This window comes from Rhinichthys klamathensis, unplaced genomic scaffold (assembly GCF_029890125.1).
Source record: "Rhinichthys klamathensis goyatoka isolate OS25496 unplaced genomic scaffold, OSU_Roscu_1.1 h1tg000092l_1, whole genome shotgun sequence".
Lineage (NCBI taxonomy): Eukaryota > Metazoa > Chordata > Actinopteri > Cypriniformes > Leuciscidae > Rhinichthys > Rhinichthys klamathensis.
The window spans coordinates 1,303,528-1,320,482 of NW_026606631.1; the positions used below are offsets into that span (position 1 = coordinate 1,303,528).

General features: G+C 43.7%; 2 protein-coding genes across 7 annotated transcripts in view; one reads left to right on the plus strand and one right to left on the minus strand.

The window, feature by feature from the left end:
• The window catches only part of ldha (lactate dehydrogenase A4), a 243,088-nt gene that overhangs the window by 39,514 nt on the left and 186,619 nt on the right, over positions 1-16,955 (minus strand). The gene's annotated exons all lie outside the window — the stretch shown is intronic.
• Positions 14,714-16,955, plus strand: part of brsk2a (BR serine/threonine kinase 2a) — a 252,756-nt gene continuing 250,514 nt past the window's right edge. For 5 of the 6 annotated variants that reach the window (XM_056252083.1, XM_056252084.1, XM_056252087.1 and 2 more), the window contains exon 1: positions 14,718-15,117. In XM_056252083.1, coding sequence (XP_056108058.1) covers positions 15,024-15,117 — 94 coding nt within the window. In that variant the 5' untranslated portion in view covers positions 14,718-15,023. Of the gene's footprint in view, positions 15,118-16,955 lie in introns of all 6 variants that reach the window. The other variant, XM_056252082.1, reaches the window with a different exon arrangement.

Genomic DNA, 16,955 nt, shown 5'->3' on the forward strand with positions numbered 1-16,955 from the left:
AAAAAACGGCGGAAATTCGAGAAAGATTAGCTTACACTTGTAAGACCTTTAACGGACATTCATATAGCATCATGCTAAGTCATTTCCTGCCCTTCAGATCTACAAACCATATCTCCAGTTTCACCCTTCTATCTGATATGTGCATCTGCATCTCATTAGCATAACTCTGTATAATATTCCCGTCGCGCCCGGTTGCTCACGCACGGACAACGGGGCAATTGTAAATCAAAGATACAGAGGACACTATTTACCAAGTTTATTTGGTTTGTGCCCGTCAGCATGTAAACAGTAAATAGCACGACTGCTTGCTGCGATTCCTGATTAATTTCACAGTCGTTGTGATGCAGGGGAGCGAGGGACTTACTGCCAAACTTGATTAGACACAACATGTACAGATGTTCCTCAATGCTTCAAAGGGAGATTCTCACTGAGAACTGTTGTGGATGGGGATATGAGAGTTGGGTGTTGGTGACTGTGATGCTACCGAGGATGTGTTCCTACATCGAATCCTTTCCTTTTTTTTTTTTAGGAGCTTGTAAGTTTTGGAATCCATTGAGTTTATAAAGATAATAATATAAACAAAAACTTTGAAACATTCTTCAAAATATCTTCTTTTGAGTTCTAACCCGATCTCATGGGAAATTAGAAATATTTAACGAGGTGGCGATTTTGTATGAATGTGTATAGTGTGAATCGTACAAAAACATAGGAATTTTATGACAAAGTAAGCATGAAGGTCCACCCCTAAACATAACCGTCACTGGGGTGTGCCGCGTGAGCAGGAAAAAAATAACATTTTCGATAATTAATATTAAGCTAAAATAAAATATGACAAATGACGAGGTAATAAACAGATTTGTGACAACTTTGCAAATGTATTAACAATAAAAACTGAAATAATTACAATGCATAAGTATTTATACCCTTTTCTGAGACACTTGAAATTTAGCTCAGGAGCAGACCAATTTTGCTGGATCATCTTTTAGATGTTTCTACACTTCGAGTGGAGTTAAGCTGTGGCAAATTCAATTGAATGGACATAATCTGGAGGGCACACACCTCTCAGTATTTATTTATTTGTTTATTTGGAGGCCCATTAGCCACTATCTAGGTACCTAGATCTAGCCACTATCTAGGTACACTACCTACTCTTCCTGAGGTCCCAACAAGTAAAAATACAAAATTACGTTATTAAACAACAATAAAAGTTCAGTCAATAAAACATACAAACCCCAAATTCATTACAAATATCAAAATTAACAATTTACTAAATATTGTGCCATTAAGTATTCCTTTAAATATTTTTTAAACCTCATGCAATATCCGATGGCAAGTCATTCCATATTTTCATGCCTTCACACATTACAGTCCATTGTTTTGCATTGGTTTTTGAAACAGGAAGTAAAAAACATCCCTTTCATGCCTGTCTGGCATTACAGTTTTTTTCAATCGCTAACAATTGCTTACCCATACTTCAGATACTTTTTCTCAAATACAAAACTCATTTTGTTAAATATATACTAACTCTTCATTTCAAAATAGAACACACCTTTCTCTGCACACACTAACTTTACCAAAACACTGGAAATCTGACTCAAAATGAAATTATTCTGTCAAAGAATAACACTTGTTTTCACTTCACAAGGTACATGCAGTCAAAGTACACCAGGTTTCAAAATACTGGCTATTGTTGACATTACAAAAACTGCAAAGACTTTTATGTTTCAGTTTTACAGGTATTTGCATGCAAAACATGCAATCCACCACCGTTTTACACTAAATTTCTTGGTTGGGAACTGTATGTCCACATGTACAATAATGTTCACATTCAAAAGCATTCCAGTAAAAGCAAATCAGTTTTTTCCCCTTTACTGTTTACTACAGGAGGTACAGTAGAAACAGAGTATGATAGAACAGAATATTTTTTACAGTATTGCTTACAGTAAACAAAATATCCATGAAACACACAAGAGCATTCTGAACAAAAAAACAACAGCAAAAAGCCCAAATAAAAAGGGGGGGAACTAAAAAAAAAAGCACAAAATTACTGTATCTAATCTCTGCGATCTTCAGGGTGTCAGGGTTCTGTCACTTCTGTCTAGTCTATCTCTCGGTTTTGTGACAGAGCCCTGACACACCTGTTTTATCTTGTCTGTGCCTTGTTTCATGTGCTTTCGTGTCTTGTGCTGTGTAGCACACAGCTTGTGTTTTACACTAGCTGTGTGCTTTCATGTTGTCATGTTTTGTGTGAACACGTGGCTTATGAGTGTTTTCATTAGCTGCGTGTTCATGTCTCGTTTTGTGTGAGCACATGGCTGGTGATTGGTTTTACTGGCCATGTGCTTGTGTTCAAGTCACGTTTGGTGTGAGCACATGGCTTGTCATGTATGTTTCCTTGTGCCATGTGCTCTCCTGTTGATTGTCTAGCCCCTCCCATCTTGTTACCTGATTGATTCATTTGCCCCACCTGTCCTCCCTCGTTACCTCCTTTGTTTGGTCTCCCTATTTATTCTCCCTGTGTTTGCAGTCCTGTGCTGTTTCGTTGTTGCATGTACCTGGTGTGTTACCCCTTGTTTCAAGTCAGTCAAGTCAAGTCAGTCAAGTCATTTGTTTTCCCCTACGGGGTAGTTTTGTTTGTATTTTTGTTTTGTTATTATCATTAAAGAACCCATTATCTCTGCACCTGAGTCCTCGCTCCTTTCACCTCCACCACACCTGACACAGGGTTAGGCCACATGTTTTCATCAACATCACATCTGATATTATCCAAGGCGATGCACCTGGGATAAAATCGCTTGGTATGTCGGATCCACCCTTGGCAATCATGAACTGTGATGTCTCTGCAGCCAGCATCCATGGCTTCAAGGAGGGACATCTGGTCATGTGGCTGATGGTCATAAACCTTCCACCTCCATGCAGAAAAGAACTCCTCTATGGGGTTGAGGAAAGGTGAATAGGGTGGAAGGAAGAGACTTACCAGTCTTGGGTGGACTTCAAACCATGTTGTTATTGCTTGCGAATGATGGAAAGCCACATTGTCCCAGGTAATTACAAAGGTCCTCATGTTTTCACCCTCCTGATCCTGCTCTGGAACCAGGCGCTGGTGGAGATCATTGAGAAAGGCAAGGATGTGCTCGGTATTATAGGGTCCAACCACTGATCTATATAATGTCATTCTATATAGATCAGTGGGTCCAACCTGACATCTGTGAAGGAGTAATCCTGCATTTGCAATTGCTGTTTGCCCCTCTCTGTCCTGGCACATCAACTGTGGCCCTTTTTCCAATTACATTTCGGCCACATCGACACCTTTTGGCCAGATTGAATCCTGCCTCATCTATGTATATGAATTCACAAGGGGCCTGGTTGGCCTCCAATTCCATAACTCTCTGAAACAAAGTTTATGTAAATCATGTCATTACTGTATATACAACGCATTCTCATCCTTTGGCGTCATATAGGTGACGCCATATGACATTTCGTCGAAATCTTACGCACATGGCATCCTTTAGCGTCAATATAACACGCACTGTTATGGGTAGGTTTAGGTCTGGGGTAGGGTTACGGTTATGACGCCTTGGGATCTGCGTCTCATATTCACGCTAAACGATGCCATGTGCGTTGGATTTACACGCGCGTCACCTGTATGACGCCTTGGGTTCTGCGTCTCATATTGATGCTAAAGGATGCCATGTGCGTAAGATTTCAACGAAATGTACAAGCGTCACATGTATGACGCCAAAGGATGAGAACAGGCTGGTACATACCATACTGTACTGTAACCTATTACTGTGTAGGTTACCTACTTGCAAAGTGCAAAGCTTATAGAACTGGACATTGAATTGAATATACACCATACCTGGACTTATTGTCGTCGTAGCTCCTTGACTCTCTCACTGTTCCTCTCAAAGGGAACAGTGTAGAGCTGCTTCATCCGCACTCTGTGTTTGGACAATGTCCGCGTAATGGTTGTGATGCTGATGCTATCAATATTGTCAAATATCTCATGGTCCTCCACAATTCTAGTTTGAATTTCATGCAGTTTTATTGCATTATTTGCAACAACCATTTCTACAATGGCAAGCTATTTGCAACAACCATTTCTACAATGGCAAGCTCTTGATTATTTTTGAGGAGTTTTCCTCTTCCCCCAGAGGCTGCATTCTTTAGAGGGACAAAAAAAAATTAACACATGCATTACTGTATGACCTTATTGACATGTCAAGTGAGAATAGAAACAATCCATGTAAAATGCAATACTTAGCTGATGGTTTGTTGAAAGATGCGTATAATGAAGGTAACCGTTGACTTCCTCAAATTGGGCTGCACTCTTTCACCAGCCTCTCTTAGTGAAAGACCGTGGTTGATTACATGGTCAATGATAGTGGCACGAATTTCATCACTGACTACTGTTCTTGCAGCCCTTGGAATGCCACCACCACGCATTCTTACACCTTTACCTTGCCCTCTCCTTGGGCCTGCTCTTCTCCCTGGCCCTGCTCCTTTCACTGCTCCTGCACCTCTCACTGCTCCTGCACCTCTCACTGCTCCTGCACCTCTCACTGCTCCTGCACCTCTCACTGCTCCTGCACCTCTCACTGCACCTCTCACTGCTCCTGCACCTCTCACTGCTCCTGCACCTCTCACTGCTCCTCTCACTGCTCCTGCACCTCTCACTGCTCCTGCACCTCTCACTGCTCCTGCACCTCTCACTGCTCCTGCACCTCTCACTGCATCTCTCACTGCTCCTGCACCTCTCACTGCTCCTGCACCTCTCACTGCTCCTGCACCTCTCACTGCTCCTCTCACTCCTCCTGCACCTCTCACTGCTCCTGCACCTCTCACTGCTCCTGCACCTCTCACTGCTCCTGCACCTCTCACTGCTCCTCTCACTGCTCCTGCACCTCTCACTGCTCCTGCACCTCTCACTGCTCCTCTCACTGCTCCTGCACCTCTCACTGCTCCTGCACCTCTCACTGCTCCTGCACCTCTCACTGCTCCTGCACCTCTAACTGCATCTCTCACTGGTCCTGCACCTCTCACTGCTCCTGCACCTCTCACTGGTCCTGCACCTCTCACTGATCCTGCACCTCTCACTGCTCCTGCACCTCTCACTGCTCCTGCACCTCTCACTGCTCCTGCACCTCTCACTGCTCCTGCACCTCTCACTGCACCTCTCACTGCTCCTGCACCTCTCACTGCTCCTGCACCTCTCACTGCATCTCTCACTGCTCCTGCACCTCTCACTGCATCTCTCACTGCTCCTGCATCTCTCACTGCATCTCTCACTGCATCTCTCACTGCATCTCTCACTGCATCTCTCACTGCTCCTGCACCTCTCACTGCTCCTCTCACTGCTCCTGCACCTCTCACTGCCTCTCTCACTGCTCCTGCACCTCTCACTGCCTCTCTCACTGCTCCTCTCACTGCATCTCTCACTGCACCTCTCACTGCTCCTGCACCTCTCACTGCTTCTCTCACTGCTCCTGCACCTCTCACTGCATCTCTCACTGCTCCTGCACCTCTCACTGCCTCTCTCACTGCTCCTCTCACTGCATCTCTCACTGCATCTTTCACTGCTCCTGCACCTCTCACTGCCTCTCTCACTGCTCCTCTCACTGCATCTCTCACTGCATCTCTCACTGCTCCTGCTCCTCTCACTGCTCCTGCTCAATGCTCCTGCTCCTCTCACTGCTCCTGCTCACTGCTCCTGCTCCTCTCACTGCACCGCTCACTGCTCCCGCTCCTCTCACTGCTCCCGCTCCTCTCACTGCACCTCTCACTGCTCCCGCTCCTCTCACTGCACCTCTCACTGCATCTCTCACAGCATCTCTCACTGCTCCTGCACCTCTCACTGCATCTCTCACTACTCCTGCTCCTCTCACTGCATCTCTCACTGCTCCTGCTCCTCTCACTGCATCTCTCACTGGTCCTGCATCTCTCACTGCATCTCTCACTGCTCCTGCACCTCTCACTGCTCCTGCACCTCTCACTGCTCCTGCACCTCTCACTGCTCCTGCACCTCTCACTGCATCTCTCACTGGTCCTGCACCTCTCACTGCATCTCTCACTGCTCCTGGACCTCTCACTGCTCCTGCTCCTCTCACTGCTCCTCTCACTGCTCCTGCTCCTCTCAATGCTCCTGCTCCTCTCACTGCATCTCTCACTGCATCTCTCACTGCATCTCTCACTGCTCCTGCACCTCTCACTGCATCTCTCACTGCTCCTGCTCCTCTCACTGCACCTCTCACTGCTCCTGCACCTCTCACTGCATCTCTCACTACTCCTGCTCCTCTCACTGCATCTCTCACTGCTCCTGCTCCTCTCACTGCATCTCTCACTGCACCTCTCACTGCATCTCTCACTGCTCCTGCTCCTCTCACTGCTCCTGCTCCTCTCACTGCTCCTGCTCCTCTCACTGCATCTCTCACTGCACCTCTCACTGCATCTCTCACTGCTCCTGCTCCTCTCACTGCATCTCTCACTGCATCTCTCACTGCTCCTGCACCTCTTACTGCACCTCTCACTGCTCGTGCACCTCTCACTGCCTCTAACGAGCCTCTCTTGATGTACTTGTTACATCATAAGAAGAATGGCATCTACGCTAATATTAGTGTCTTTGTTTATCCCGAGGTTTTCCCGCAGCCTGCCGGATCCAGGCCGTATCCAGATCTGACGAAGGAGATTCGCCTGGACCCGATGACAATGCAGTGCTGAAGTGTCAACTATCCTCTCGGGATCCCTTTCCCACTCTACAGATAAAGCGTTGTGAATTTCGGTTCGCGTACCCCGAAGTGATAAAATAAAACAAAATTCTGTATCAAAATTTATAGGCAAGACAAGTACCGTAAAACTTCAAATAATAGCCGAGTCCAAAATAGACGCCTGTCTCTTTTACACGCCTGGTGTGGCTTCAGGTTTGGGTAAATAAAGGCCGGTCTCAAATAGAGGCCGGGTCTGTTTTTAGTTTCGGGTTGTATTTAATCCTCTAAAACCGTCAGATCGTCCGCTTTTTGGCGACCGCCAAAGCAATTTTTTGTCCCTCCAAAGCTTTCTTTGATCGATGAGTGATGTAGAATAGAATAACTGCTGCGCCTGATTACGAGCAGGGTGCGTTACGAGCCGTAGCCGTCTCTCACTACTCCTGCACCTCTCACTGCACCTCTCACTGCTCTTGCTCCTCTCACTGCTCCTGCTCTTCTCACTGCTCCTGCTCCTCTCACTGCTCCTGCATCTCTCACTGCACCTCTCACTGCACCTCTCACTGCTCCTGCTCCTCTCACTGCTCCTGGTCCTCTCACTGCTCCTGCATCTCTCACTGCATCTCTCACTGCTCCTGCACCTCTCACTGCATCTCTCACTGCTCCTGCTCCTCTCACTGCTCCTGCACCTCTCACTGCATCTCTCACTGCATCTCTCACTGCTCCTGCACCTCTCACTGCATCTCTCACTGCTCCTGCACCTCTCACTGCATCTCTCACTGCTCCTGCACCTCTCACTGCATCTCTCACTGCTCCTGCATCTCTCACTGCATTTCTCACTGCATCTCTCACTGCTCCTGCACCTCTCACTGCATCTCTCACTGCTCCTGCTCCTCTCACTGCTCCTGCATCTCTCACTGCATCTCTCGCTGCTCCTGCACCTCTCACTGCATCTCTCACTGCTCCTGCTCCTCTCACTGCATCTCTCACTACTCCTGCACCTCTCACTGCATCTCTCACTGCTCCTGCACCTCTCACTGCATCTCTCACTGCATCTCTCACTGCATCTCTCACTGCTCCTGCTCCTCTCACTGCATCTCTCACTGCTCCTGCATCTCTCACTGCTCCTGCACCTCTCACTGCATCTCTCACTGCATCTCTCACTGCTCCTGCGTCTCTCACTGCATCTCTCACTGCTCCTGCATCTCTCACTGCATCTCTCACTGCTCCTGCGTCTCTCACTGCATCTCTCACTGCTCCTGCATCTCTCACTGCTCCTGCACCTCTCACTGCATCTCTCACTGGGCCTGCTCTCCTCCCTGGGCCCCTTGCTCTTACTCTTCCTCGTCCAGACATTACAGTGTTTGTCTTTTTCTGTTTCCAAAGACATCACTCCTCAAAGTCCTCCTTTTACTGTATAAGTGTCAATGTAATAGAAAAAAATAACCCCTGCCTCGGAGTCTAAGCCAGACTGGAATCAGCTGTGGATGGCCCAATTTACCCAACATAAATCAGCTGTGTGTCAATTATTCAATTGTTTGTTTATTACCAGCTGAGATATATTGTTTTTGAACTGATATCATTGCAGAAGCAGAGGTTTTTATACTGTATGGTTTGGAATATGAATTTGGAATAAAAAGTGTGTGTTAACATTTGTAAATACTACAAAAACAATCCATAATTTTGTTGGGAGGTATAGCTTGTCTGTTAAGAAAACGTAAGCATTGTGGAAATGTGTTCACTGACTGCATATTGTGTGAAAACAACATGAAATGTGTGAATGGTATGGCCACAAAAGACCGATGCTGTGCTAATTGTGTTTGGAGTTTTGAAAATGTGACAACTGGTTGGACAAACGCTTGTTAGCGACTGAAAAAAACTGTAATAATCAATCGTAGCGTCAGTTCTGGCAGGTCACGTTAGTCAAGCTCGCTTTAGCTGACTCTCAGCTGATCCACGTCTACCTATAGGAATACGACGCCTATCACTGTATATAAACCCCTTCAGTATTATCAGCAGCTAACACATTTCTCAGGAGCTAATTACCCTCCTCCATCCCCAGCTCCTCCTCTCATCAGTCAGGATTTGGCATTCTGATTCCCCTTGAATCAGAACAAATTCTTGAATTATGTTGGACTTTAAAACCTTGAATTAATTATATCTGCATGCATTCATGTTGGTTCTGTTCTGTTTACCCTAGTTCTCGTTCTCGCCCATAACGGAACCACACCGCCAATCCAAACTGTATGCTAATTGTCAATCGTATTTGACGATAGTGTTCCTGACAGAATTATTACTAGTACTACTATACAAAAGTTGCCAGTACACGACATTAGGAACTCTAGACACTAGAATATTTCTTATAAAACAAAGCAGGGAGATAATTGTCCTATCCTTCACCAGTGGCCAACCTAAAGTTTTCTGCATTCTTATTATATTAGCCCCTCTATTACAGTTTGAAGCCTATGTCACGATCCACACTCAAGGAAACAATGGAAAATCCAATAATGCAGCAAGTATTTTATTAGGGAAATCCGTAACTCATAAACAGTCCAGGCAGGGGTCAAAATTAGCCTGGCTAACGTCAGACCTGGGAACCACATGTTCATTTTCTCGTGTTTGAGGCGTGGTTTACGAATGGCCAGTGCCGTTTATTGGGTGCTAAGAATGTCTATCAAATGCACCTGTACGCAGCTCATAGCCAATCGTTTCAATTATACCAGATGACGTTAGTAGAGCGACAGAAATTAGACGAGGAAGACAATGGGTCAGAGATTTATGTTTACACGATGGCGTGTATCTAACGGCCGTTTCACACCGCATGCGTGAGCGGCGCGTATTTTTTTCTGCGTGCATGTTAATCAATGAGTGCATTCACACCGGGAGCAGGAGCAGCGCGTGAGCGTTGAGCAGGAGCGGTGCGTGAGCAGAAGTGAAGCGGGGGTTTCGCCGTCGAATCTGTTTTTGCTGCACTGCTCACGCTCAATTAAAGCGAAAGCACACTTTTGATGGACAAAAATAAATATGATTTCACACAAAAAGTGCCCAAAATGCACAGAATAAGCATGTCTAGTGAGTTATCAAGAACTTGAGTAGGCAAATAAAAGACTCAAATATTTATAGAAGATTTAGGCTACACGGTAAAATCTTGTTTTTAATTATTCAGTTTGGGTGAAAGTTGTGTATTATATATAAAAAAATAAAATAAAGTAAACTAGTCAAAAAATATTATATATAAAACGTTCTTTTAGTTTATATAACACACAGACAGCTACATAGGCTAGCACAACCCAAATCAAACCCGAGTGTGTGGTTTATTTGTGCGTTTTGTTTTTTATCCGCGGAGTTGCAGTCTTGTAAACATATCAAAAGTATGACTGAAACTGATAGATTGGAGCCATTTTCTGGGTTGTTTTGTTGTTTAACATTTATATGAGAATGTTGTACACCTCCCCATAACAAACTTTCAAGACTATCAATGTTATAAATGACCAAAGAATTGCTCGCTTATATGTAGCTTTGGAGCCGCTGCTGTGACAAACGCTTCCAGTGTGAATACTCTCGCACAGCTGCAGTGACGATGTAGTTACGCTGACGCGCTGCTCAAATTACGCTCACGCTTGCGGTGTGAAACGGCCGTAACGGTAGAGATCCACTTTTGCGACACGACTGTAGCGTGGTGTCGCGACGCCTCCCCACATTTGTACTTTGATGGGGGTTCCTCAAGTTTACCGCTATGGGTGTGGTTTTGAGCCAGCGGCCAGTCTAGAACAGAGGACCTGCGAGAGACTTCCCCCCCGTCTACATATGCTCTGCTTCTATTGGATAGTCGCGTCGCGTTCAACGGAATTCATTTGCATGAAGATGGGCATCGGCCAGCTTTTTGACGCGCAGCATTTTTCCAAATGAAGCGCCGCCTTCCCGGGATGCTTTGCGGGCGCGTTAAAGTCGCGTGACGTCACCCATAGGAATAAAGTGGAGCGCGGCACAACAGAAGTGTCGCACGGACAAGTGGATCTGCACCGTAAGGCTGCATCGAAAGGTAACTTCGCGTCTGCTGCCATGTTGGATCCATAGGTATAAACAAACTGCTTCGGTGTGTCGCATAGACGTCATCATCATCTTGCTGCTCCCTCCCCGTTCTGTGATTGGTTCCCTAGATGAGGCAAAAATTTGGTCCATGGTATCCAGACTACCTAGCAGCGTGAATAAAATTGCGCAAGGCAGTATGGGGAAACCCAGGCTAGGTCAAAATCCTAATAAGCAACACAAAAACAATAACCAGGCAAGAACAGAGCGGAAACAGACCTCAAAAGTGGTGTGATAAATAACAAGGACTCCATAACAAACACTAAACCGGCAGGGTATTTATACATACAGAAACTAACAATCATGATGGGGAACAGCTGGGTGCAATGAACCGTGATAAGAGCAGACAAGGATTGTGGGGAATGCAGTTCCTAATGTGAATGACACCGTGGGGGAAGAGGACCTCTAGTGGACCCCAGGGAGCATAAACCAACACTGTGACACTCTATTCTGGACTAATTGTAATTTTTCCAAGTCTTTACTTGATGCACTCAACCACACCATTGGACAGTAATCTAAATAAGTAATAACCATTGTTTGCACAATGTGAGAAATGCAATAATATGGTAAAAATTTTGCACATCTCTTAGGTGTGTTGTTTACACAACACCGTTTCAACTAAAAATGTAAAACTTTTAATGCGTTTTGGCCATTCGTTTTGAATCGTCTGGACCAATCAGACACACACAAATTAATCATTATATTTAATGAAGAATCCAACAAACTCACTCTTCCAACAAAGTTCTATAAAACTTCCCCCACAAATGAAGCCTACCCACTGGCAGAACCTGGTGTCCTGTTACAGGACACATTAAGACTGATAACAAGCTTTACGACCCAACGGAATTTCCAGAGAGTTGTGACACTCTCTTAATTCTTGCTGAGAAGAAGAAATGAACCCTTTTAATCCTATATATTCTATATATATAACCATGTGATTAATGTATTAACATGTATCTAATTTTCCATCTCATAATTTTCCTTTTATGTGGTTTGGCCTATGTATTCATTCTCTCTTCTAAACTATTTTGGTCTGAGACATGACTTGCATACTATGGTTAACCAAAATCATATGTGTAGCATGTTTAGTCTCTATAAACTCCAATCTTCGTCCCCCATTTGTTAATTTACATTACATTTCGCTAACTTTATGACGCAATTAGTATTATAAGAATCTTGTAGATTCTTTTCGTAAACACCCAATGAAATTAAACATTCAAATGCCCTGCTAGAAGACAATGGGTCGTAAAAACTCCCTCCAAAGAGGCAGCTTCGCATTGGCTCACGCACCTCCAGAGGATGTGACATCTTCACGCTTTAAAATCACTGATCATCAAGATCAGCTCCCTCTTGTTCTCTTGTCCTCTTAGCCTCTTGCGCTCTTGGCCTCTTGCTCTCTGACTCTCTTGGTCCTTCTTGAGAAGTCCTAACGTGAAGATGATGCTGAACTAGAAGTCCCCCAAGGAACCTAAGCTTGCGCCAGGCTGCGGCCTTGTCTTTCCATTGTCTGGAATTGATGGTCTTGATTACAGAAAGACAAAAAGGATCTGGGCTTTAAAGCAGAGTTACCAGGCTCAAGCCTCTCCTCAGTGAAGACAAATGAAAACCCACTTGGAATTTGAAAAAAAGTAGCTAAAGGACACGATTCGCTGGTCTGATGAACCTCAGTTCCAGGCGTCATGTCTAGATGAAACCTGGTGCCGCTCATCACCTGCACAATACCTTCCCAACGGTAAAGTTTGGTGGCAGCATCAAGCTTTCGGGGTGTTTTTCAGCGGCAGGGACTGGGGACTCGTCAGGGTAGAAGGAAAGCTCAACGCAGCAAAATATAGAGATAGGCTTAATGAAAACCTGGTCCAGAGAATTCAGAAACTCGGGATGGGCAGAAGGTCCACCTTCCAACAGGACAATGACCCTAAACACACAGCTAAGACAAAGCAAGAGTGCCTTCAACTCTGTGAACGTCCTTGAGTTGCTCAGCCAGAGACCGGACTTGAACCCAATCAAACATCTCTGGGGAAACCTGAAAATAGCGGTTCACCGACGGTTCAACCTGACAGAGCTTGTGAGGAAGAAAAGAATGGCAGAAAATCCCTTAAGGCAGATGTATGAAGCTTGTTGCATCAATCCCCAAAAGACTTGAGACTGTAAAGGTGCCTCAGCTAAGTACTGAGTTTAACATAAGTCTGCGAACAAATAAAGATGTACAAATGCTTTCGAAAGGCCTTTTATATTGTGAAAAGCAGTACTCAAGTATGTCCAAATTCTTAGTATTCATGAAAGAGTTTGTGAGAAACACTGTGACGGTTTACCACTTCTGTAAAAATTTGTGAGTGGACATTTTACTATCCCATAATGAGGCCCCGGGTGAGGACTTGCCGATAGCAGGGATGTGACGCCACTTAAAATGCAGGTCATGTGAAAATGGCAACATGGCAGTAAACTGTATATACAGGAACTTGTTTAATTGAACTTATTTAATTTAAGTTCCTATCAGAAAGTATGTGCTAGTGTTGGGGTTTTCAATCTTATATTAATAAATATGGACCCGAGGAAAAAAATATAAAGGAGAACATCAAGTTCTCTATTGAGGACAACCAGGAACGGCTTTTGTTCACGATATTTAGTTTCAAACTGTTGTTAATGTGTCTCAAATTCCACAGTACAGCAGCAGATGAAGTACCTTGATGTGTATTGAGTTACACTGAAGCATGTGTTGAGGTACAGTACTGCATGTACTGTATATCCACAGGATATGTAATGCAATGCTGTGAGTTGCGGTGAGCAGTCAGATCCTCTCCACCACAGCCGTGGGCTTCTCAAAAGTAGGGTCCTATCTGTCACACTTGGGGAGGCGTGTCATTGGCGGCTGCCCCTCCAGCACCTGTTCTCACTCTCACACAGGTCTGAGATCAGTAGGTTGTGAAATTAAGGTCCTGGCCAACACACTCTGCTCAGTGAACACAGCACTGGAGCCTTTATGAGCCGGTCACTGATACACTGTAACCTGTTTCTCTGTGCATATATTACATGTAGATCACAGCAGAAAAAAGTGGCGAATAATAAAAGAAAAGATAGAAAATATCTATCTATCTATCTATCTATCTATCTATCTATCTATCTATCTATCTATTATATATATATATATATATATATAGAGAGAGAGAGAGAGAGAGAGAGAGAGAGAGAGAGAGCAATGATTTTACAATCATCTGCTGTTAGAGAACACTCAGCGGTCAGACCTGTGGTTGCGGCACACAGACGCTCTCGCGCTTGGCGAGCTTCTCCGTCAATCAGAATTAAGCGCTGCGGACCAGCCTCTGCACGCGGAACCACCAATGCTACTACGATAAAGGCGTATCTCATTAATATGCATTAGGGTTTGATGATGTCACATGTCCAACCTCCAATGGCGAAGACTTGACTTCTTTATTAAATTTCATGTAGCCTACAGTAGCCTACATTAAAGCAAACTTGCCAAATGTAAACCATGAAAGTAAATAAATGTAATGCATATTCAATGAAATTAATTACAAACTTAATATATTGATTTAAAAATTGAACACAGGACATAATTGTCAAAAACACATTTGCCAAATTGTTTTTAGGCCTATTATTTGCATTTGCATACTTATATGCATATTTATTTACTTATTTATTCATTTAGCGTACAGATTTACTCATTTATTTAATTCTTATTTATTTATTTATTTTAAAATGTGGTTCATTAGTTTCTTGGTTTTCAATAAAAAAACTGCCAACTTAATATGAATGATTTCCTGCTGACGTTTCTCGGTCACTATCCAATAGAGAAAGCTTAGCTTATGAATATTAATGAGCTCGCCTTCCCCGTAGTAGCGTTGTCTGGCTCGCGCACCGGCCACTGACTCCACAGAGAGTGAGTGAGTGAGAGAGAAAGAGAGAGGAAGAGGAAGAGAGAGAGAGAGAGAGAGAGAGAGAAGCCGCACAGGCGGACACAAGCTGTGCAGGTCCCGCGATGCCAGTCGGTTCTTAAGCCGCCCGGTTCACCCCCGTGAGAAGGAAAGGAGAGGACACATTAAAAGACTCCTTTTCCCACCTTAACCACAGACTCTCGGTCTGAAACGGACAGTAGAAACCAAAAGAGACAGCGTTAAATTGGAGTAAAGCGCGTCCTCCGGTGCAGCCAGCGATAAGAGGATTGCTGTATCCCAAGAACTGCAACGCCGCGTGAAGTGTGTTTAGACGGGAAACATGTCATTGTCTGGGAAAGAAAATAGCTCTACCCCTCATGCCAATTACGTGGGACCATACCGCTTAGAAAAGACCCTCGGGAAAGGACAGACAGGTTTGTGCTTTCATTCAGACATTCAAATTGTTTCTTTTGCCATTGCATTATAATCTCCACGTAAGAGAGATCAGCATGTGTTGAGTTGGCTGATGCTGTGTGTTGTTGGTTATATGTTGTTTGTGTGCACGAAGGACAGGTGGATGCATTTCTGTCATTGATTTTGTTTCTGTGTTCAGTAACACATCGTATCTGCAACCTTCAGCTCGGGTGTGTTGCAGCATTGGGATCTGCATGCGTGCCTATGAACTTGTCTTATACACTTGAGTTTTACATGATACATGATGCATAAATGCTAATAACTACCTGCCCAAAAGCTTGAACTTTTCTAAGAATAACTGTCGGCAGGGTATCACCACGATCTACCCCTTCATATTTTCATCAGCCTGTGGCCATGAGGGTTTACAGGTGTATGATACCATACCTGAAAGTGATCAATTAATTAAATTACTGCTATTTTCTGCGTTTGTCTTTAGATATTGATAATGAACAAATTCATAAAGTAGAATCCCTGCATAGTTATATCACATATATTTGCATACTTATTTAATATTTTGTTTATTAATAGTAAATGTTTCATATCTATATTGATGTTATATAACAGATTATTTATTCTTTTTTTTTTAAAATGAATGTTTTTGTATAATATTGTATAAAATTCTCCATGAAATATGACCGTGCATGTGGAGCGTGTGCTGGGGTGGCAGCAGGAACCACCAAATCACTGCAAGGAGAAAGTGATGCAACACTTTATTGCTGTTTCTGCCCAACTGCCATCCTCAAATATTACAAGTGCGCTTGTTTTCTAATAACCTCTCCAGCAGAAGATGCTTAGTGCATGTTTTTGGGAACATGTTTGTGTTGATAGGAGCTGAAATTAGGTGAATGCTGGTATTTTATAGTCAAGCTAGAGCAGTCAGTTTGAATGATGGTTTGATCAGTTGTGTTTTCTTGGTATAGTTATTCTGCCATTAATGGGAACATGAGATATGTTTTCTGATAATTAAGATTATGCAATCAGCTCAAAGTTCAGATCCTCTTTTATTTCTGTCAAGTTTTTCAGTGACAACTTTAGCACTTAAAAAATGTATGAATTGCACTTCATTAGATACAAAATACGGTTCCACTTTATTTCGATAGTCCATTTTAGACATTCTACTGACTATAAGTAACTTTGCAACTACATGTCAACTAACTCTCATTAGTAGACTGTTAGGTTATGGTTAGGTTAGGGTTAGTAGAATAAGTTGACTTGTAGTTGCCAAGTTACTTCTAGTCAGTAGAATATCTGTTGGGGAGCATTAATATAAAGTGTTAGCAGATATTAAGCACAGTCTACTAATACTCTAATGACAGTTAGTTGACATGTAGTTGCAAAGTTACTTAGTAGAATGTCTAAAGTGGACTATCGAGAAAAAAAAAGTGTTACACAAAATACAAAAGTTCATTTTAAAGATTGCACAGGCACTCCTTTTAAAACATTTGACTAAAATAATAGATAAATGTAAAAAAAATGAAGACTCATACTTCACACATCCACTAAAAATCACCAAGTTGTTTGAAAGACGTTACAGAAATGTCTCGGTAAAGTGAGGTGGTTCTGAGCTTGTGCTGATGCTGCTTGGCGTGGGATTTTCTTAAAATGTCGTGCAGAACTTTTAAAGTGTCCAACGGCCCTCTGCAAACCGAAATGCTTCATTGAAATCCCGGACGACAGTTTAAATATGTAACCCGTGCACGTGCGAAGCCTCCAGGATTCAGTTTGTTCCTCATAGATCACAGGATATGTCAACTCCCGCTTTCCTCTGTGTTAGTGTGCATGTCTCCCACCTGTCTGC